Raw genomic sequence first — 23,439 nt, 5'->3', positions numbered from 1 at the left:
CGAGCTTCACCTCCAGGGTGCTCCCTAAATATTAATATCTTCATAGCCTCACGGCTAGAAAGCCATTAATTAATATGAGAAAATAATAATAACAGCAACTAATGCAATTTTTCAGCTAACACTGTTCTGAGTGCTTTAACAAACATGTTCCGTTGTTTAATCTTTCCAATAATCATCTGAAGTTAGACACTATGATTAACAGCATTTCGCATGGAAGGTATCTGAGGTCACAGTGGCAGAGCCTTGATTGGAACCCAGGCAGCCTGGTTTGAGAATATTCCTGTTAACCGTGGCCCGTTCTGTATTGGGCTATTAAGCAAGTAGAAGAGGATTCTTGTCATTTGGCACCATTCCTTCAAGTTAAGGGAGTCAGCCAGATCATAAAGGGTTGCTAAAAGGATTACAGTAAATCATGAGTAAAGCATTTTTAATGTAGGTACTTCTGTAAAGGAGTTCTGTGGGGCATTTCAGATGCTGACACAATGTGACTGATTTCCCATTAATCACTGATGTTAATAGCATGGCTCTAAGAGTTCAAGCTGAGCAGTAGCAGTGTTTTAGAGATTGAGTCAAAATGACTTTTTAACTCAAAATGATTTTTAAAAATAGTTTTCTGGTGTCTTTTTGATAGTCTGTAAATGAGTTGCTTAAATGAGAGGCAGAGTATGCCTAATAGACTTCAGGCAACAAAACTAAACTTGCCAGTTCCCTCTCCCCTGGTCAGTACAGAACATTGGTCAGTATAGTAATATTAGTTGGACCAGTTTGTGCTTGGGTTGTCAAAAAACTTTATTTCTGTTACCAAGTGATCAAAGGCCTAATCAGTATTTGCCAGTGATCCCTGTAGAGCAAATTAAACAGGAGGTGACAGCTAAGCCTAATCCTGCAATTACTATAAGCCCTGTAGGTGTGGCAGAAATCCAGTCAACTCTGCCCATCAGGCTCTCAAAGCTCTGTGTCCAGGTGTTTTTCCCCCTAGAGTCTTAGGTCTTCAGATGGAGCTGGTCGTTTCTTCCACCCCTCACTTGGAAAGGCAGAACTGTCAAGAGAAGAGGGGAATTTTTAGCAGGGTATGTTTAAGTTCTTGATAACCAGCCCACCAAATTCTCACCTGGGACATTAATGGCCTGTCACCATGGCAGCTGCGGCAGTGGTGTGTGTCTCTGTGCTTTAACTGTGCTTAGCTGGTCTGCTCTCTTCGTGTCAGTGGTTGGCAGAATTCTGGCCGCCTGAGGGTCAGGCAGCCTGTGTAATTACTGGTCTTGCCACTCTGCACTTTCAGTTGGTTTTTGACACCCCAAAATGGTTAGGGATCAGTGGTGATACAAACAAGGATTACTCTAAAACCATTTGTAGTGCACCTGCAGGATATAGACTGTGTTTGTTTTCCTGGTTTTTGGAGGGGGATGGATGGGGGAGATTTTGGAATTTCATTTGATCGGTTGAAGAATTATGGAGATTATTGTCTTTTTGGAGGGCACCATCAGCTAGCAGAAAGGGAGGCAGCATGTCTCACAGGTTTGCCAAGTACAGGAGAAACCAATCTCGAAATTACAAATGATTAATCCCCAAAGCAGCTAATGAAGAATTGGCTATAATTCAGTTTGTTTTTTATGAAGTAGATGAGTAATTGATGGTGTGACAAGTGTATTATGCTAATGGAATCATTTAATATCTTATGTTAACACCCACCTAAAAGGAATACTAAGTTAATTGATGTCTATTTAAGGAAAACCCTGCAGTGGTGTTGAATGTCAGAACTCATGATTTGGTTGCAGCTAACTCCTTCAGGCTGCCATTCCACTTTGAATTTGACAATTTTTTCATCAGAATTGTTTAACACTTTCACTCCACTTGAGCTTTCTCAAACTTGTATGATGGCAGGTAGAGGACTTCACAAGTGTTTATGAAGAAGTTGATGAGGAACAGTACTCGAAGCTGGTCCAGGCCCGCCAAGATGACGACTGGATCGTGGATGACGGTATGTGGGAAGAAGCCACCTGCCAGACACTGTGTCAGTAGCTTTTCATAAGTTCTTATGCAGCAGAGTTGCTTCTTTGCTTGGGCAGATAGATGTAAGACACCTTTGGTTTGGATTTTTCTTAAATACATGATTTGAGGGTGTGGAAGCAGAACAATGGAAAGTTTTATCAAGGGGCATTTTGGAGAAACCAGACATACACCTCAGACTATGGTATAAATCCTCCATGGAGGAACTCCATGTGTAGGAGTTTGGAGGAATCTCACACCTGTGGGCTGTCTCCATGTGATGGGGTAGAGGAAAATATGTCACAGAATGGCTGTGAGGATTACACAAGACTGTACTCATGAAGAGTGACTTGGACAGTGGAAAGCCCTGGATAGACATAGGCTGGTCCCCATGTTCTTATAGCCCTCGTGGAAAGCTCGGTGGTTCCTGTTTGTGGGATGTGACTTCTTAGGTGTGTGAGTGCCAACCATGCAGCAGAGAATGGGGGTGTAGACTGCGCCTGCCACTGTTTATGTTCCTACTTCTGTAATTGGACTTGGCTATATTCCCAACTTGAACTTGCAGACTAAATTGCTTTTCTGGACTTCTGGTGATCTTTATTCTTTTTATTCTTCTGGTAGAGTAGAAGTTGGAGAAGGCAATGGCAACCCACTCCAGTACTCTTGCCTGGAAACTCCCATGGATGGAGGAGCCTGGTAGGCTGCAGTCCATGGGTTTGCGAAGAGTCAGACACGACTGAGCAACTTCCCTTTCACTTTTCACTTTCATGCATTGGGGAAGGAATTGGCAACCCACTCCATTGTTCTTGCCTGGAGAATCCCAGGGACGGCAGAGCCTGGTGGGCTGCTGTCTATGGGGTCGCACAGAGTCGGACACGACTGAAGTGACTTAGCAGCAGCAGAGTAGAAGTACTGTAAAGCATCCTATTGTGGCAAACTTTGATCCTGTGGGCCAAATTATTTCCTGGTTCACATAAATAGGCATAGTATATAGCTGATCCTTGAACAGCATGGGTTTAAACTGCTTCAATTCAGTTCAGTTCAGTCGCTCAGTCGTGTCTGACTCTTTGTGACCCCATGAATTGCAGCATGCCAGGCCTCCCTGTCCATCACCAACTCCTGGAGTTCACTCAAACTCACGTCCATAGAGTCGGTGATGCCATCCAGCCATCTCATCCTCTGTCATCCCTTTCTCCTCCTGCCCCCAATCCCTCCCAGCATCAGAGTCTTTTCCAATGAGTCAGTTCTTCGCATGAGGTGGCCAAAGTATTGGAGTTTCAGCTTTAGCATCATTCCTTCCAAAGAACACCCAGGACCAATCTCCTTCAGAATGGGCTGGTTGGATCTCCTTGCAGTCCAAGGGACTCTCAAGAGTCTTCTCCAACACCACAGTTCAAAAGCATCAATTCTCCAGTGCTCAGCTTTCTTCACAGTCCAACTCTCACATCCATACATGACCACTGGAAAAACCATAGCCTTGACTAGGTGGACGTTTGTTGGCAAAGTTATATGTGTGTGGCTATTTTTCGATAATAAATACAATAGTACTACACCATCTGTGGTTGTTTGAATCCACAATTGTAGAGGAGCTATAGATACTGATGGCTGGCTGTAAGTTTTACGTGGGTTAACTCCCAAGTTGTGTGAGGGTCAGCTGTATATCCTTTGGTTTTGACTCAGAAAACCTGTGTGAGGGCTGTGTTTCATCTGACTTTTGGTTGAACAGGATTCTGCTGCATTTTAAAATGACATGGACCAGGAGAACATCTGATTGGGAGTTTTTGTTTTTTTGTCATGGGCAAAATATTGGCTATGTTTAGAAATTTGATCCTAATATGAAATTTTGTTCCTGCAGATGGTATTGGCTACGTGGAGGATGGCCGGGAAATTTTTGATGATGACCTTGAAGATGATGCTCTTGATTCCCATGAGAAAGGTACCTGCATTTTGTTTTTAAGAGGGCCATTTTGAGATTTAAGGAATTGTCTAAAATTTCAGATGACTTGGTACTTTGATACAGTTTCTTCAGGGGAAACGGACCTACCACAGTTGTGTTTGAGTATAGAAAATGTTCTAATATTGAAAGAAGTGTAGTTATGTAGAGAATTAAACACGGAAAGCAAAAACAACCAGGAAATGAAATTTCACATCTCTCTATCCAAAGAGTTTAGTCTTACTTATTTTAGAATTTTCAATGCTGTGGTCATTTTAGATTTGCTGATTTTGATGGCTACAAGCATAAGTGATGTCTTTTCATTCCTGTTGAAGTTACTTAGGATTTTAGCTCTTTGATAGAAGCACAGTACAATAACAAGGCTTCGATTTTCTGTTAACTTGCATTGTTTAATTGAAGTTTAAAACGATATGAATGAATGTGTTACATTCTCATAGCTATCACAATCATTGGCAAAAACATTTTTGAGTCAACAAGCCCGATTTCGTTCCTGTAAAATGAGAGGCGGAAATTTTCTTCATATATTTTTTTAAATTTAGTTCATTATTACCACCAAGTGGTAGATCACTGGCCAACATTCTGTGGCTCACTTAGAGCTGGTTTATTTTAGAATAGCTTTACTGAGATAGAATTAATATACCATACAATTCCGCTAAAGTGAGCATTTTAGTGGCTTTTAGTATAGTCACAGTAGTACAGCCATCACCATGATGACTTTCCTTACCTCAGAAGGACATCATACCTGTACTATATAGCTCAAGCTAAGAATGCTAGGCTTTTACCTTTTTAATGAGTGTTTAAAGAAAGGAGAAAAATGGAAAGAATATGTAACAGCTTAAGAGACGTGTGGCCACAAAGCCTGAAATCTGCTCTCTTACCCTTTTCAGAAAGTCTGGACCTTAATTTGTAGATTGTTGACATTTTGTGACATTTGTTTACTTTGTCCCTCTTCTACCTTCCCAGACATATACACACAGACTTTGTTTTTGGTGAATTTATTGAAACTAAGTTGTAGACAGCACAACACTTACCTCTCCATGCTTCAGTGGTGATCTCATAAGAATAAGGGCTTGTCTCCTTAGCTGCAGTACCATTTTCATGATATTATCTAAGATTTTATCCTGATTAAGGTCCCCCAGTTAGTCCAATAATACCTTTTATAGCTGTTTTTAAAAGTGCAGTCTCCACTTGGATTTTCATGTCTCTGTAGTCTTATTTAGCATAGAGCAGCACCATCCCTCCTCTCTTCCCCATCGGGTCTTTCATGACACTGACATTTCTAAAGGGACAAAGGAATTCCCTGGCTGTCCAGTGGTTAGGATTTCACACTTTCACTGCCAAGGGCATGGGTTCCATCCCTGATGGGGAAATAAGATCTAAGATCCTGCAAGCCACAAGTGTTTGGCCAAAAAAAAAAAAAAAAAAAAAAAAACCCGCATAAACAAATCAAAACAGGAGCTCTAAAATTGTGGAAAAATTTCATCTCAAATGTTGACTCCTCTTCTTTCTTTGTTTCCTGTTGTTCTTCTGCCTTATACCTGCTAATGTACACTGGTGATATTAAAGCCCCTTAGTGAAGCCTTCCTTTCTAGTCAAACCAGTATTGACCTTCTCTTTTGAGGTTCTTTATTAGGACCTGAATTTTGTTTACTAAACATTTGACCATTGCCTATATTCGCTCTTCAAACTGCTCCAAATGATCTCTTGACAAAATTAAATTCCCCTTATGTTTTTCACAAATCTTTTCATATTCTTAGGCACATTAAAAATATAACAGAAAATTTATAATCTGTGACATTTCGTGCATCAACAGTGTTTGTACTCATGACCAGAACGTTTTCTCATCCCAGATGGAAACACATACTCATTAAGCAGTCATTCCTCAGTCTTCCTTCCCTCAGCTCTGGCAAGTACTGATATGCTTTCTGTCTCTGGATTTGCCTGTTTTGAGTATTTCATAGAGTTGGGATTATGCAATATGTGACTATTTGTTTCTGGCCTGTTTCATTTAGCACAGTGTTTTCAAGGTTCATTCGTGTTACAGCATGAATCAGTATTTCATTCCTTTTCAGGGCTGAATACTATTAGATTGCAAGGATAGACCACATTTCATTTATTCATTTATTAGTTATAGGCCACTTGGGTTGTTTCCTTCTTTCAGTTATCGTAAACAGTGCTGATATGAAGTTTTGTGTACCAGTTTTTGTTTGAACACTTGTTTTTAATTCTTTTGGGCATATGCCCAGAAATGGAATTCTGTATATGTATTTCAATTTCCTTTTCTTTCTTACACAAAAGATATTTTCTATAGATGCTTTTGTATTTGGCATTTTTTCACTTAAGAAGATATCCTGAAAATCACTTCATATCCACACTTAGAGAGCATTCTTCCTTGCTTGCTCATTTCTGTATGGCGGCATAGTATTCCATCGATGGATGTACCATGGTTTGTTTAGATGGTTTTCTTGAGTGGATATTTAGATTTTCAGTAATTAGCTCTTGCAGATGATACCACATTGAATAACTGCATACGGTATTTTCCTCAGGGAAAATTTGTAGAGGTGGGATTGCTGGCTTAGAGAGTACATGCACATAAAGTTTCATGAGATATTGCCAAATTCTTCTCCATAGGAATTGTCCCATTTTACACTTCTGTGAGCAACATTTGAGTGTCCATTTAGACACCATGGCCTCTCCAAGAGAATGTATTGTCAAGCTTTTAAAATTTTTGACCCTCTAATATATGAGAAATGACATTTGCATTTCTTTTACACATGAAGTTGGGCATCTTTCATAAAACTTCATAGTTATATATTTTTTTAACATGAACCATGTGTTTATGTTTATTGCCCACATTCCCTTTGGGTTCTGCATTTTTTAAGTTGTTTTCTTCCTCTGCAAAACATATTGCAAAAATTTTCTCCTCTTTGGTCTTTAAACCTGTTTCTGATATAATTGCATTTATCATTCCTTTCTTTTTTCTTGCAGGTGGATTTTGAATCATAGTTAGAAAGACTTTCCCCACAGCCAGGTTACAAGGAATTTGCCTTTTTTATTAAAGTACTTGTATAACTTCATTTTAAAAACTTTGACCTGTGATCTGTTTGGAGTTCACCTTGTGATTTGCAGGATCTTAGTTTCCCAACCAGGGATTGAACCTGGACCCCTGGTGGTGAAAGTACTGAGTCCTAACCACTGGATAACCAGGGACAATCCCGTATGGTGTTTATACTGATTTATTTCTTTACAGATGGGTGAAAGTGTTAATAGCTCAGTTGTGTCTGACTCTTTGACCCCTTGGACTATAGCCTGCCAGGCTCATCTGTCCATGGAATTCTCTAGGCAAGAATACTGGAATGGGTTGCCATTCCCTTCTCCAGGGGCTCTTCCCAATCCAGGGATCGAACCCAGGTCTCCTGCATTGCAAGCAGATTCTTTACCATCGAGCCACCAGGGAAGCCACAAATGAGTAGCCAACACTATGAAAATGTTCATTTGTTTCTCAGTGATTTGAGATGTCACTTTTATTCTGTGTTAAATTTCCATAAGTAATTTGGGCTTCTTCTGGACTCCATATTGTATTTCATCTGGTCTGTCTGTCTGTTCATATGCCACTGCCACACTAGGTTATCTATTCCCTCTAGGTCTTTTGTAGGTGCAGGCTGCTCTGGGATGAGTCAGAAAGCGAGAGTAAAATTGACAGTAGTAGAGGAGTTTGCAGGTAGTTTCTATGTGCCCAGAAGAGAAAACATATGGCAGAAGTTGTTCTTTATGGAGCAAATGTCTGCATGCTGTTTAGTGTTGCTAGGACCTGTTGTTCCATGTCCAGTTACTGTTGCTCATAAAATGAAACTAGGATGCTACAGTATCACAACCGGTAGTCTTCTTTCTTCATAGTTCAGTTTTCTTGTCAGAGTCAGTATCACACTAAAATGATGATCTCATGAAGGCTGCAAAGCTAATCCCCTGGTTCCAGATGAGCTTGATCTTTTTATTTCTATAGGAAAATAAACCCCACCTTTTAAAAAGCTTTCTTTCTATTCACATTAACAATAATGATCAAACAGTCTCAGTAACTCATCTTGATATTTTACTGGCCTTTCTTCCATTTTTATAGTATCATTCAGTCCAAGTTTCCCTGAATTCAGCCCATTTAAAAGATTATTTCCTATGTACCTTGCATAAAATTTCAGTTTTGTGTTTTGAATTTTTAACATTTTGCTTGTCAGAGTCTCATATACAGAGGGCAGGTGACCATGCTTTTGGTTTTCCATTTTGATTTTTGCTGTTGTATGTTTCTAAATAAATTCTCTTCCAACAGGAAAAGCTGATAAAGCAAAAAAAGATAAGAGGACTGTCAAGAGGGCTGCTGTGACAAAACCGAACAACATCAAATCAATGTTTATTGCCAGTGCTGGGAGGAAAACCGTAGATGTGAGTCTCATGTTTTCTTATAGTTGCCTCTTCCATTGTGAAGCAAAGATTCCTGTTTGTTCATAGTTCACCTTTTTTGTCAGATTCCCCGTAGCTCTAAACAGATGATCTCCTGAAGGCTGCCAGGCTAGTCCCCTGGTTTCAGATAAGCTTGATCTTTGATTATATTTAACATTTGATTATATAGATAATAGATGCCCAGTATGTTTTTGTTTTGTTTTTTATTTTTTATATATTTTTTGGTCACACTGCATGGCTTGTGGGGTCTTAGTTCCCCGAACAGGGATCAAACCCAGGCCCTCTCAGTGGAAGTACCACGTCCTAAGCACTGGACTGCCAGGGAGGTCCCAATATGTTTGAACTCAAATATTTGAGTATTACTTTCCCAGTCTCAGTCACTAAGTTCAATGTAGATTTCTTGGTAGATTGAGGCATCTCCTATCTCAATGATTGTAACTTGGAGATAAAAGAGAAAACCAGAAAGCTGAACTGACTGTGTTTATTTTGGTGATTAGCAGGAGGATTATGGAATGAAGCAGAAAACAGAGGGCAGGGCTTGGGGTTTAGGAGTTATATTCAGGTCAGTGGTGGTAAAGATCTGTGAATAGTAGAGAAGTCCTCAGAGTGAGGGTTGAAGAGTGACTGGCCAGGTTCTTCCTTTCCCTTATCCTTACTCTGAAAATGTGAAGTGCAGGACTTTCTCATTCTGTCTCCCTTTTTAATTTCCAGAAAGCTGTTGACTTGTCCAAGGATGATCTGTTAGGTGACATTCTACAGGACCTGAACACTGAGGTAAGTGAATCTCTAGGAGTTGTCAAATATTCAGGTGAACATGGGCTGAAGAAACAATTCAGTAATTAATTTGAAACAGACTTATTGCTAGAATGCACAACAAAATCCAGTGACAACCCCACCACCAAAACCCCAACCAAAACAAACCTCCAAACCAAAACCAGCCCTTCAGATTGGTTTCTTCTCACTGTTTTAGGTGAATAAGTTTGTAGCCACTCTAGGCTCTGTTGACTGTGGATTGGGCTGTGTGGGGCTGTGTTTGAGGTAGTCAGAATACACACTAGTCAGTGCTGGGAAGGCACACTGCTTGTGCTCAGTTGCTGCTGTGTATGTGCCTGAAATAGATTGAAGCCTGTCAGTCTGCACAGTCAGGCGTGAGATCCTCGTCCTGAATTCCAAGTGGGGGTGAGGGAAGAGTTGGTGAGCTGTCCCTCGTACAACTCAGACAGGTTCAGCTGTACTGGAATTTACAATTGGGCTGTTTCACAGCAAGACTGAACTCTCAGTTAGAGATGTGCTTCTTTCTAAGTGATCCTTAATTAAAATGACTAACCAACACTGTGTAGTTCGGGCTTGACAGTTTTGAAATGTAATATTCTGGAAGGGTAAGGGAGAAGTATGTTAAGTTTTAAAAAGAAAAAAAATTGATGAGGGGTGGAGTCAGTATTCTGATTTTCTAGTGAGTCTGTGGTATTGTTACTATAGTAACCTTACTGCAGGAACATAGATCTGTCAGGGGAGCAGGGAGGGGAAAAAAGTGCTTTGCTCATTGGGCTTCATTGGGGGAAGAAATGTACTTTTTGTGTCTTGTGGTAACAAGCATGGCAGTGAATGTCTGTCTACCCCCTCCTAGACACCACAGATAACTCCACCACCTGTAATAATACCAAAAAAGAAAAGATCCGGTGGAGCTTCACTGAATCCTTTCTCTGTGCACACCCCCAAGGTATAGTGTGTGGAAATACCTTCAGTCTTGATTTACATTATTGCTTAAAACTTATGTTGTTGCTTTTCTATGTGAGTGAAATACCTTTGAATTTGTTCTTGTTTTTGTTTTAAATTAGGACTCCTGTTTCATTATATAGTTTCATACATTTCAAAAATAGCATGTGCCTGCTTTTTTCATAGTAAATTTTGTAGTAACTGGTATGTGTTTATTATAGGTATTACAACAGTGCTAAATGCAATCATTTTCTTCCTGGAAACAAGTGTTTTTTTTCCCTGTAAACCTAGGTAACAGTAAAATAATTGAAGCTGTTACATTAATAATACATAAAATCGTTTTATAGATGGGAACTGTCATTATCTCTGGTCAGGGTAGGACAGTTGCATATTTTTAGTATGCAGGTCTAACTGACTAAACATTTAAAAACATTGACAGGTAGCTCCTTCAGGAAAAACCACTCCCCCAGCCTCAAGGAAAGAGCCTTCATTAACTCCTGCTCCTCTTACATGTGCTGAATTTGCTGGTAAGTCTGCTGTCAAGCAGAATTGCAAGGGTGTTAAGCAGTTGCAAAGTGCTGTCAAAAGATTGAGGCCCCGTGAAGGAAGTGGAAAAGAATTTGAAGGGCTTGCAGTAGGCAGTTTCCCTGAGAAAGGTTTGAATTCATAGCAGGAAAAGTTAAAAACATCCAATTTGGGAATTGAAGAGTAAGGCAAATAACACGTGGGCCAGGGGTAGTCTGCTGGTGCACCGTCGGGGAAGCTTTTGTGCTCGCTGGAAGCAACACATGATGGGAATGTGTGACGCCACCCTCAGGAGAGCCCAAGCCACCACTGTGTACAGATGACAAGGAGGAGTCGGGGGCAATGGAATTTGAAGATGGCGACTTTGATGAGCCCATGGAAGCCGAGGAGGTGGATGTGGAGCCTGTGGCTGCCAAGACATTGTGCCAAGAGAGGGAGCCAGCAGAGGAGGCAAAACAGAAGGCTGATTCTGGGAAAGGGACCACATCCTCCTCGTAAGAGCATTTTATGACTTCTCGGCCAAGTAGCACTACACTTACTCTGTTGGATTTTGTAAGGTTTTTGAAAATGTGATTTTTGCAGAGCAAGTTTTCTCCCAGATGTCTCTTGTTGGGACATGGATCAGGAAGATGACAGCAGTTTCTCAGCCCCAGAAGTTCAAGTGGATTCCAGTCACCTCCCACTGGTAAAAGGAGCTGATGAGGAACAAGTATTTCAGTTTTATTGGCTGGATGCTTATGAAGATCCGTACAGCCAACCAGGTAATCATATATTTACATACAGTAACTGAATGTCTTTAACACAGAATGGCACCTTTCCCTGAAGTGCTTTAGTGATTGTAATTGGCACAGGCTCTGCCCTCATGTACATAGTAAAAGAGAATAACACTCATTTACTGTAAAGTTCGTGAGTCACCTGGATGGAGAGAGTTTGTGGTGTGAATAATCTTTACAGAGTCTTATTCTGAAAACTGGTTATGTGTAGTTACACAGTGTGTGCTTGGAATTCACCATCGATGTATCTGAACATATTGGAATGCACTTAAAGTGGAATCAATCACTAATTGGTTCCTTCAGCAGTGTGAACACCTGCCACATGCCAGGCCCTGAGATGGGGTGAACAAGCTGGGCAAATTCCCTGTCCTGGTGGAGCTTTCATTCTAGTGGGGTAAAGGCAGTTCTTTGGGGGGTGACCAGGGAAGGCCTATCTGAGGAAATGACCGTTGGGCTGGGTTTTGAGATATGTTCAGAGCTGAGGAGAGAGTATTTCAGCCTGAGGAACCCAGAAGTGCAGAGGCCCGGGGAGAGAAAGGAGGAGACCTGAGTGGTTGAAGCAGAGTAGTCAGATGACAAGACTGGTTGGAAATCAAGTTGGAGAAAAGGCAAAAGCTGGACAGTGAGGGACCTTGAAAGCTGCGTTGAGGAGTTGAGACCTTACTTTAGTAACAGTGGCAAGGCAGGGGAGGATTTTCAGTGTGGGGTGCAGGGGTGAGGGGTAGAGTGGGGCCATGGTTGGGTTTACATTTGAACAGGAACCATGTGGTTTATGTGGAGAAAAGCCTGCACGTGTGTGGATGTGGCCAGGCCCAGAGTAGGGAGTATAGAAGACCTGAAGATCAGTCTGTCCAGGGCAGGGGTGGGGAAGGAGAGAAGTCAGTTCTTTTTACTTGTACTTTGACATGAACTTGATGATGGATGTGGTGTTTGAGAGAAAGGAGGAATCAAGGCTGAGTTGCAGGTCCTCCTCCGAATGAACTTTTACTATGAATCCAGACTCACAGAGAGCCAGGAGGGCTCCCATTTCCTCTGTGCTATTTGAGCCCTTCTGCACTGTGGGGCCAGGCAGGACAAGGCATGTCAGATTCAGAAAAAAGACAGTATACACCCTTAAACAGTTGCCTTTATTCAGATCCATATCTGAATCGAAGGGCAGGTACAAACTGAATTTTTCCAAATGATTTCCTGAGGACTAAGTATTAAACTGTCAGATTTGGAGCCAGATTTACCACCGAGATACTCAGGGATTGGCTTGCACTGGGAAAATGGTACTGGTCTTCTGGGAGGCGGCAGTATTAATATGCTCCATTTATCAAAGAGTTGAAACTTGCACAGCTGCTTGAGCAGCAAACTGCCATGTGTTCGTTGCTCAGGTGAAGATGTCAGCAGTCTTAGAAATGGTATCTCATCTACTTAAGCTCTAGGGCAAGACCAGCTGGTTAGATGTTCTTACCTCTGACTGTTTTGTAACTTGCTGGTGCCAGGTGGGCTGGCAAGTGTGATTTCACGAGGCTTTGGAAGTTAAACCCAGGACAGCTCTATTGTTCAGCTTCCAGGGACCTCCCTGAAGCACAGCCTCATAGCCAGTACTCTGGAATTGGGTGAATGGTAGGCCTGCCCATCCCGGAGCCACACCCCCTGTGCCTTACTGTATCCATTCCTTGCAGGATTTTATTCCCTGACTTGATTCATGGTCCCATCAAAACCAGAAATCTGAGAGCCCGCCTTGAGTCCCCTCCCCTCCTCCCTTTCCTCACCAAGTCTTACTCATTTTCTCCTTCTAAACTAGACAAGCTGTCTTCTCACAACTTCTACCCTTGAGCCCTTCCTTCTCCCAACACCAACCTCTTCATTGACTCCTCAGCTGTCATCCCTCACATGGCTACCTGAATGATGGCTTCGGACATCAGTTTTTCATTACAGAAAATCCACAGTGGCTGCTGCATGCAACTTACAGTCCAAATTCCTTAACAGGGCTTCTCTTGGCTGCTGTGTGGGACTTCTGTGTCCTAGAATAGTCTGTACCTGCTGCTCTTTATACCATATCCCTTTCCTTCCTCATCTGACTCCCCCCATCCCCAGTATTGTCTCCTGGAATTTTCCTAGTCCTCCAAACTGGCCTAAGAGCCCCTTCTGTGACCCCCATCATACCCTAACCATAGTCATGGATGGGCCTTTTCAACCACTATTGGGAAATACTTCGCAGTTGAAAGAGGTATCAGTCTGTTATTGGCCTGTCTTCTTATTGCTAGGTTAAAAGGAGATTTCTAGTGCTGCAAAAGGTGTCAGAAATCATCATCTCTAGCTATACACTTAAAGCAGTGGAAGCTGAGGCTCCAAAAGATAAAGTGGTCAGCTCCCCAGTTGCAGAGGGCTCGGCTTCGCACCCGCAATCCACTCTGTGATTCCATGGTGCTTCTGAAGTTTTGTCCTCTGTGATTGATGCCAACGGGTTAAATAAGATGGCTTTAAAAAAATAGTCCTGTAATCTCAGAGGGTTGAACAGTTTCATCTTGATAGCAGGTAATGATCACTGAGCCTTGCTGAAATCAATGCTGCTAATAAAAACGAAGTACTCCCAAAGACCCTGTTATTGTTTCTCACTTTCTTACAGATTCTAAGTAAGTCAGTTGTTGCTGAATGCTCCATAATTATGAAAAGAATCTTACTCTTTGCATATGGGAAGATATCCTGTCTTCATTATGACTTTTTCAAGGTTGAATAATCCTGACTGCACCTGGCTTCAGCTAGTAACTTTAAGGGGAATGTAATCTTTGTTTACCATGATCTTTTTGTGGCAAATGAGGCATAAACAGTGTCAAATGTGTTGCATGAAGTGTGATATTAGTTTGACTGTAAAATGAGCTATTTGAATCTTTGAATTCAATATTAGGGTCTTTATTTTTCTTTGCATAGAATTTTGTTTTTTCATCTCTAACTGTTGTGAAGATGACTTTTAATTTTCTGAGCTACTGTGACTTTTTTCTTTTTTAATCATCCCCACAGTCCTCCCTTCCCTCTCCCCTATCTTCCCCCCACCACCGCCTCTTTTACCCCAGCTGAAAATTACACAACTCTTCTAAGCATTTTAATCATCTGCAGAAATGAGAATTCTTAGATGGTCTTATTTCTACTAGAACATGTGACAAAAGGAAGCACTGATGAACTGTCTTGTGAAACTGGAGTAATTGGCCTTGTGAACAGTAGCCTTTGCTTGTGCCAGAATTTTCTTAGTGTCTCAGGCAAGTGGCCCTGTTGAATAGCTGTGTTGATGACTGCTGTCTAATTATGCACAGAGCCCAGGATTTTGCATAGTGGCCATCTCTTAGGTTGACTGTCAAATCTCTGGAGTCCTTTCTTTTTTTCCAACCTTTTATTTTGTATTGAGGTATAGCCAATTAACAAACAATGTTGTGACAGTTTCAGGTGAACAGTGAAGGGACTCAACCATTCATATACATGTATCCATTCTCCCCTAAACACTTCTCCCATCCAAGCTGCCATATAACATTGAGCAGAGTACCCTGTGCTGTACTGCAGGTCCTTGTTGGTTATCCATTTTAAATATAGCAGTGCAGAGTCATTTTTTGATGGCTAGTTTTCATGAACAGTGACTTGATGTCCAGAAGGGCTTGGTCTACTTTGTGGTGTACATCACTTAGGGATCTCAAAAAGAGCTTGTTTCTTGATTTGGTTACTAGACCATTTGTTAAACTGAAATAGGAGAGAGGGGAATAATACAAATGCTTTCCAGCCAGATGTCTTTGGTAATCTATGAAGTAGAAAGGGTGAATTAGGAGATAATAGTTGAGCTCTGAGATATTTACTATTATATGGAATAAGATATGAAATGAGTTGTTTTTCCAAAACACAATTTTATGTACAGAAGACTACTGATATACCATACATAGTTATCCTTACATAGAAATGTTAGTTTTTGTTGGTAAGTACAAGTGCTGAAAAGGAATTTAGTATTCTCAGAGTTCTCACAAGAGGTTTAAATAGGAAATTTGTGGGAGAATAGTTTGCTTTTTTGATTTCTCTTAATCTGGGTAATCCTGGTTCTAGGGAAAATGTTTTCCCCCCTACACTGATCTAGGATGTCTCCCTAGTTTTCGAGGTGTGTCTGCATTGAGGTGGCATGTCTAATTCCCCAGGGGTTTCTGCACTGATGCAGGGTGTCTACTCAGACCTGGGATGTCACCCTGATAGCTGAGGCTTGTCTGCATTTATCTGCAATGTTTCCCTACTTCTAGGGCGAATGTTTCCACCAAGTTAGATCCTCATTCTATTCCCTGTCATCCCGGTGGTCTCAGGTTTTACCGGTGTGATATTGCCATACAGCATAGGTACTGAGTAAAGGAATTGGTCTTTGAGATTGGGTAGTAGATACAAATTTGATGTAGAAGATGACTTAACATGAAAGCATACATGTGTGGACACATTCAGCGAGCTTTTATGTCATCCCTTTAATGTGATATAATTGAAATGTTTACTGTTTCATGATTTTTACTTATTCTTTCAGGTGTGGTATTTCTGTTTGGCAAAGTCTGGATCGAATCTGCTGAAACCCACGTGAGCTGTTGTGTCATGGTGAAAAACATTGAGCGAACTCTCTGTTTCCTTCCCCGTGAAATGGTAACCCTTAGTACATAGCTTTTAATTCCAAGTGCATTCTATCTTCTGCCACCAACCTGGTCCTTCGATAGGGCTGTGACTTATCTACAACCTAGATGGTCCTTTGTTTTTTAAAAAATACTCCTGGTTCTTAGTTGTGGCATATGGGATCTAGTTCCTTGACCAGGGGTCGAATCCCGGGCCCCCTGCATTGGGAGATGGAGTCTTAGCCACTGGACCACCAGGGAATTCCCTTTATGGTCCTTTCTTACTGCCTGCCTTATGACCCCCTGATTGTCAGCAGCTCCATTAGACATTTGGAAAAGTGGGGAAATGGAGTAAAATGCTGTTTTTCAACTTGTTAGAGCATCAAAGTGCCTGAGTTTCAGTATATAAGGCTGTCTATCCCTCAACTGTCCGTTTCCATAATTATCGGGGTTGAGAATATATGGCCCTAAAATAGGACATAACATTTGGCCCAGTTTTCATGCTTTTGCTATTTCCTCCACAGCCTTTTGGTGGCTCGGAGGTTAAAGCATCTGCCTGCTATGCGGGAGACCCGGGTTCGATCCCTGGGTCGGGAAGATCCCCTGGAGAAGGAAACGGCAACCCACTCCAGTATTCTTGCCTGGAGAATCCCATGGATGGAGGAGCCTGGTGGGCTACAGTCCACGGGGTTGCAAAGAGTCAGACACGACTGAGCGACTTTACTCACTCAACTCACTCACTCCACAGCCATTAACAGAGTCAGTTCCATTTGCTGACCCTTTTTATTTGGCCTTAACATCCACACGCCCCTCTCAGCCCCAGCCCCTCCCCATCTCAGTTGAACTGTGAAGCAATTTGGTCAAGGTTTATAACATTATTCTCCCATTTTGTAGGATTGGTCATCTTTATCTCTGGTTTGCTTTTATGATGTCACTGGGAGGAATTGGGCACTGGATTTAGTGTATTTTTGGGTTCATTTGTATCTTTGAACTCACCTTGTTCTATTAGATGTTTGAGTGGGTAAAGATGAAAATTGATTTAGACTGGGTTTCTGGTAGTCAAGAAGATCTTATTTACAGATACTTTTTTCTCCTCCCCTTGCCTGCCCTCTCCATGGGAAAGCAGAAAGTTGATCTAAATACTGGGAAAGAAAGTGGAACTCCAGTTACCATGAAGGATGTTTATGATGAATTTGATGAGAAAATAGCAGCAAAATATAAGATTATGAAATTCAAGTCCAAGGTTTGTATTTGGTGATAAATTTTTCGGTTCTGTGCATTAGTTGTTTGTTAGTTTCCTGATTTATGGAAATTTCATAGATATCAATATAAAACCATGTTAGATGCATAAAAACAGTTTTGTCTTTCTCTTTAAACTGTAGAAAATAATGTTCATTGGTTTGAATAAAAAGGTAACATGTAGTAAAGTAATGGCTTCCAATACTTGAAGCATATCTTGTCTTCTTATTCTGAAATGGAGGAGAAACTGTTTTCATCTTGTTTATATTGGTTTATTGCTAAGTTGTCTTGGTCACAAGGTTAAATCTTTAAAAGTCAGGAACTGTGATTCTATTTCTGATAGAATAAATTTCTTCTACTCATGTGATACATACTGATTAGTAAGTTGTCTTGATTGTAGTGAGATATTGATGCCCTTGGCCATAGTTGTAGGGCTTAACTCCCTCAGGACACTGGCTATTAACAGTGTTTGTAATAAAGGGAGGATTAAGTTGCTGAAGATGAGGCTAACTGAACTATTTGAGCTTTGACTTGTGCCTGATGGATCAAGTCTCTCTAAAGTTCCAGAAGCAATGTGATGTAATGGTGAAACGTGTAGGGACTGGTGCTTTAAGTGCTAGCTCTACCACATCCTGGTCTGTGACCTTGGATGAGTGCTGAGTGACTTCTCTGGGCCTCTTTCTTCACCTGAGAAATGGGGCCCTGTTTCAAGAGCTGTTGGAAGAGTAAAGTCAGTTAATTGATATTGGATCAGTCCTTGGTGTACAGCAAGCACTCAGTACATGTATGCTGTAATTATAATGTTTATTACTAATTTTTCTAGCAAGATGGAGTTGCTTAGTATCAAAGAGTAGCAAATGATTTAGTGCATTGACATTGTAAACATTTTTAATGTTTCATTGCCTGTCTTGAATGCAAATATTTCTACATTCTCTAGTGTCCCAAAGAAGTCTTAAACATTTTGTCACTAGGTATTTTTCATCCCAGATGAAAGGGGGGGAAAGATACTTTTTTGGTGTATTTAATGCTTGTCAATTTAATTTTTGAAGTTTCTTTGTCTTAATGATTTTTAACTATCAACTTACCCAGGTAGTGGAAAAGAACTATGCTTTTGAGATACCTGATGTTCCGGAGAAATCTGAGTACTTGGAAGTTAGATACTCGGTAAGTCAAATAAAGAAAATGAATGGATTTGGGTTGAAAATGGCATTTTCCTATTTTTGAGTTTTCAGCGGCTTTTAATTAGAAGTACTGGCAGGGCTCTTCAAACTCACAGTTCACTGAAGTGAACTTATAGTCATGAATGAATAAAATGAATTTAAATATGTAGACTATGGGTTATATTGCCTTTCTCTGCTTTCAAGTATGTATTTGTAAAAACATAAGTTGAAATGACACAACTGTTTGTCAAGTGGAACGAATGCACAAGATGGAGTTGAACATCATTAGTCTGTTGAAGTGTCCGTCTGAGCAGTGAAAAGGTGAGAGGAGAGCATCAGTAGTGTTGCCGTAGTGCTGCTCTTGCTCCCGTGACAGACAAGGTCACTGCTGCAGGTTGTTAATTAACTGGACCTTAACCTCTCTTTACTTCCATTCTAGTGTTTTGATCTCATGATGTTGGAAAAGGGAAACTTAAGAAATGTCTGACAGTGGTGTTGTAAAGCACCATGGAAGCATTTTGAATGATTCTCACACCCTTGCTTTCATTCTTCTAAAGGAGTTGTACTTATTTGGCTATTTGTCAGGCATGTACAGCTTTGGACAGAAAACCTCTTTTGAGGGAGCTTCTTGGCCCATTTTTCTTCTAATGGGTGTCATCAAGATGCATTATTTTGTCATTGTGATTTGTTTTTGTTTCGTGCTGTGAATTGTTTTGGATTTCATATGTGGCAAATTACATTTTATATATATCAAAGAGGTTTCTTCTGGTGGTTCATAGAGAGACTTGTTTATTTCAAATACAGAGTTTGGAAAATGTGAAGTAATAGTTTTAAGCAAAAAAAAAAAAGAAGATTTTTTTTTCTTTGCCTTTTTTCAGGCTGAAATGCCACAGCTTCCTCAGGATTTGAAAGGAGAAACTTTTTCTCATGTATTTGGGACCAACACATCCAGCCTGGAGCTGTTCTTAATGAACAGAAAGATCAAAGGACCTTGTTGGCTTGAAGTGAAAAATCCACGTAAGGAGACATTTACTTTCAGAATGCTCAGTAAATTGCTAATAGATGTAGTTTTTAGACGTTAAAGACTTGGGCTCTTAATTTCAGTGTGACCACTTCCTTTTTTGTGTTTGTTTCCTTAAGATTTTCCTTGAAGTATGTTTGAAATCACTCTTTTGTTTTGATGCTTCACATTTTAATGGGAGGGAGACCTTAGTTAACCTAGACAGACATTCGGGCATGTCCTTCATTGTGTTGCTATCACTGTGGCCTTCTGACCTGGCTGACAAGGCCCAGCTGTTCAACATGGTGAACTGCTTACTTCTGAAGGAGCGAAATTTCACTGCCCAGTGTGGGTAGTGTGTGTATGGTCTCTTACCTGGTGTTTTTCAGTATTTGCATTTATGATACTCTGTTTTGTCTTCATAAATTTCTTAAAACTTTTTTTTGGATTCCTCTAAGCAGTGTTTTTGTTCTTATAAACCTCTTTGGAGTCTTGGATTTTTTTGAAAAGTCAGATGAAAGCTGTGGACTTTTTTCCCAGGAAAATGAACATATGTGTACATACACACATAAAGATTTATATACAATCCAATAATGTGGTTTAGTTTTAGTTAGATGTTATTATAAGACCTTCTTAGTAGAAGGTAGGATTGAAGACCATCTCAGTTAATTACAGATGTCTTAATTATAATGGCTTTTCTTTTTCAGCAAATAGCTATTGATTTATTTTATCTATTCTCTTTCAGAGCTCTTGAATCAGCCAATCAGTTGGTGTAAAGTTGAGGCAATGGTCTTGAAACCGGACCTGGTGAACGTAATTAAGGATGTCGGTCCTCCGCCAGTTGTGGTTATGTCTTTGAGCATGAAGACAATGCAGAATGCAAAGACACATGAAAATGAGGTAAAGAAATAGGGCAGATTTTGTACCTAGGCTTGGGGTACGATGCTTCTTGAAATTGTACAGTTCCTCTGTAAGAGAAGGTTGTTTTTTGTGGAAGGGAAAGAATACTAATTCACTGCCAAACTCCATTTTGAAGAATGAATTGAATTTGATGTTGGAGCTTTTTTCCCCAAAAGACTTAAATTGCTGGACTGACTTTGTTTTTTAAATGTTTTTTATTTTGGAGAACTCTACATGGACATAGAATAATATAATCAACTCCTCTGTACCCATCACTCATATTCACCAGTTAGCAGGATTTTGTCACACTTGTTTATCACCCCCCTTCTTTTTTTTCCTCCTGAAGTATTTTAAAGCTAATCTCAGACATTGATCATTTTACCCTTGTATACTTTGGTATGCATCCCTCAACATGCACACTTTCTTATAGAATACCATCTGTTGTTGTTGTTGTTCAGTCTCTTTAAGTCGTGTCCAACTCTTTGCAACTTCATGGACTGCACCACTCCAAGCTCCTCTGTCCTCTGCTATCTTCTGGAGTTTACTCAGACTCATGTCCGTTGAGTCGGTGATGCCATCCAACCATCTCATCCCCTGTTGTCTCTTTCTCCTCCTGCTCTCAATCTTTCCCAACATCAGGGTCTTTTCTAGTGAGTGGGCTCTTCACATCTGGTGGCCAAAGTATTGGAGTCTCAGAATCAGTCCTTCCATGAACATTCAGGGTTGATTTCCTTTAGGATTGACTGGTTTGATCTCCTTGTAGTCCAAGGGACTTTCAAGAGTCTTCTCCGACACTACAATTCAAAGGCATCAGTTCTCTGGCCCTCAGCCTTCTTTATTGTCCAGCTCTCACATCTGTACGTGACTGTTGTAAAAGCCATACCTTTGACTATGTGGACCTGTGTCAGCAAAGTGATGTTTCTGCTTTTTAAGTTACTTATTTTTATAAATTTTTTGTTACTTATTTTTGCTTCCTCTTTTATGAAATATTATAAACTCATGGACTTTGTATATACTTAGTACTATTTCAATCTGTTGCAGTCAATAATTTTTTTATTTGCTGCTTAACTTGTCTCTGTTTGGTCAGTGGGAACTTCTTTATGTTTGCTTGTAAAATCCTTTTGGCATTGATAGGGATCTTTTTTAACAGCAGCATTTTGGCAGTGTTTTTTCCTTTTGTATGTGATTTGAACTTTTAATAATAGTTGATATAGTAGATAGTTAATAGTTAAAGTGTTAGAGGAAAGTTTAATTAGTTTGAAAAGATCCTTCGTCCAGAGTGAAGTTTCTAAATACCATTTCCCAAGAAAGGAAATGGGGTTTTGTGAATAAGTAGCTGATTCAGGGCAGTAATTGTCCAAGGTAAGCCTGGAACGTCTTGTTGTACCAGGAGACATGGACATTATTAAAATCTACTGAAGGCATGTCAGAAGGACTTAGGAGACAACTTGAATAGTTTCCTTCATCAAAGATGGAGCAGTTTGAGCATGTATAACTGCAACAGATTGAAACACATGACTTCATAATGATACTGTAAACACAGGACTACACTGTTCACTGCAAAGTAAGCTAGGGAACCAACTCATTATTTTGAAAATTGGTAAATGAATTGAATCAAACATTTATCTTGACTTTTTTGAATGTACATTGTACCTCAGGTAACCAAATGATCAGTGGAGGGAGGTTTACCTTCGTAGCTTTCCAGTTAGTAAATGATGAAGGAAGAATTGCATCTAGCTACTTTGCAATCCATGAGATAAATGATCTAGGTTTGATTTCCAGAGGCTGCTAATATCACTAGAATAGAGGTAATCAGACACGACGTGATAACTAGTGGTGGTAATGGTGGTTTAGTCCATGATGATCAGTAGCAACTCCAAAGAATTCTTGCCAAAAATTGAATCAGGTTTTGATTAAGCCTTCAATTATAAATATGAATATACAGGCAGTACAGAAACAGGAACATGTTAAATGACATTCTTGGGATACAAGCAGCAGAATTTATAATAGGGGACACTATGGGATAAAGCAACCTAGTTTCTTCAACAAATAAATTATAGAGAAGTAACAGAAGCAGAAGATATTAAGAAGAGGTGGAAAGAATACACAGAAGAACTGTACAGAAAAGAGCTTCATGACCCAGAAAATCATGATGGTGTGTTCACTCACCTAGAGCCAGACATCCTGGAATGTGAAGGAAAGTGGGCCTTAGAAAGCATCACTACGCACAAAGCTAGTGGAGGTGATGGAGTTCCAGTTGAGCTATTTCAAATCCTGAAAGATGATGCTGTGAAAGTGCTGCACTCAATATGCCAGCAAATTTGGAAAACTCAGCAGTGGCCACAGGACTGGAAAAGGTCAGTTTTCACTCCAATTCCAAAGAAAGGCAATGCCAAAGAATGCTCAAACTACCACACAATTGCACTCATCTCACATGCTAGTAAAATAATGCTCAAAATTCTCCAAGCTAGGCTTCAGCAGTACGTGAACTGTGAACTTCCTGATGTTCAAGCTGGTTTTAGAAAAGGCAGAGGAACCAGAGATCAAATTGCCAACATGCGCTTGATCATGGAAAAAGCAAGAGAGTTCCAGAAAAACATCTTTTTCTGCTTTATTGACTATGCCAAAGCCTTTGACTGTGTGGATCACAATAAACTGTGGAAAATTCTGAAAGAGATGGGCATACCAGACCACCTGACCTGCCTCTTGAGAAACCTGTATGCAGGTCAGGAAGCAACAGTTAGAACTGAACATGAAACAACAGACTGGTTCCAAATTGTAAAAGGAGTACATCAAGGCTGTATATTGTCACCCTGTTTATTTAACTTATATGCAGAGTACATCATGAGAAACGCTGGGCTGGAGGAAGCACAAGCTGGAATCAAGATTGCCGGGAGAAATATCAATAACCTCAGATATGCAGATGACACCACCCTTATGGCAGAAAGTGAAGAGGAACTAAAGAGCCTCTTGATGAAAGTGAAAGAGGAGAGTGAAAAAGTTGGCTTAAAGCTCAACATTCAGAAAATGAAGATCATGGCATCCGGTCCCATCACTTCATGGGAAATAGATGGGGAAGCAGTGGAAACAGTGTCAGACTTTATTTTTTTGGGCTCCAAAATCA

General features: G+C 40.4%; 1 protein-coding gene across 1 annotated transcript in view; it reads left to right on the top strand.

Annotated features, from left to right (window-relative positions):
* The window catches only part of POLA1 (DNA polymerase alpha 1, catalytic subunit), a 295,880-nt gene that overhangs the window by 5,583 nt on the left and 266,858 nt on the right, over positions 1-23,439 (top strand). The window contains exons 3-15 of the mRNA XM_040266631.1: positions 1,885-1,981; positions 3,845-3,925; positions 8,265-8,377; positions 9,107-9,169; positions 10,023-10,115; positions 10,551-10,638; positions 10,929-11,130; positions 11,219-11,397; positions 15,938-16,050; positions 17,143-17,259; positions 18,345-18,419; positions 19,294-19,432; positions 20,161-20,315. Coding sequence (XP_040122565.1) covers positions 1,885-1,981; positions 3,845-3,925; positions 8,265-8,377; positions 9,107-9,169; positions 10,023-10,115; positions 10,551-10,638; positions 10,929-11,130; positions 11,219-11,397; positions 15,938-16,050; positions 17,143-17,259; positions 18,345-18,419; positions 19,294-19,432; positions 20,161-20,315 — 1,515 coding nt within the window. The remainder of the gene's footprint in view (positions 1-1,884; positions 1,982-3,844; positions 3,926-8,264; positions 8,378-9,106; positions 9,170-10,022; positions 10,116-10,550; positions 10,639-10,928; positions 11,131-11,218; positions 11,398-15,937; positions 16,051-17,142; positions 17,260-18,344; positions 18,420-19,293; positions 19,433-20,160; positions 20,316-23,439) is intronic.

This window comes from Oryx dammah, unplaced genomic scaffold (genome assembly GCF_014754425.2).
Source record: "Oryx dammah isolate SB20612 unplaced genomic scaffold, SCBI_Odam_1.1 HiC_scaffold_23, whole genome shotgun sequence".
Classification (NCBI taxonomy): domain Eukaryota; kingdom Metazoa; phylum Chordata; class Mammalia; order Artiodactyla; family Bovidae; genus Oryx; species Oryx dammah.
This window is presented reverse-complemented; position numbering and strand designations above follow the sequence as displayed.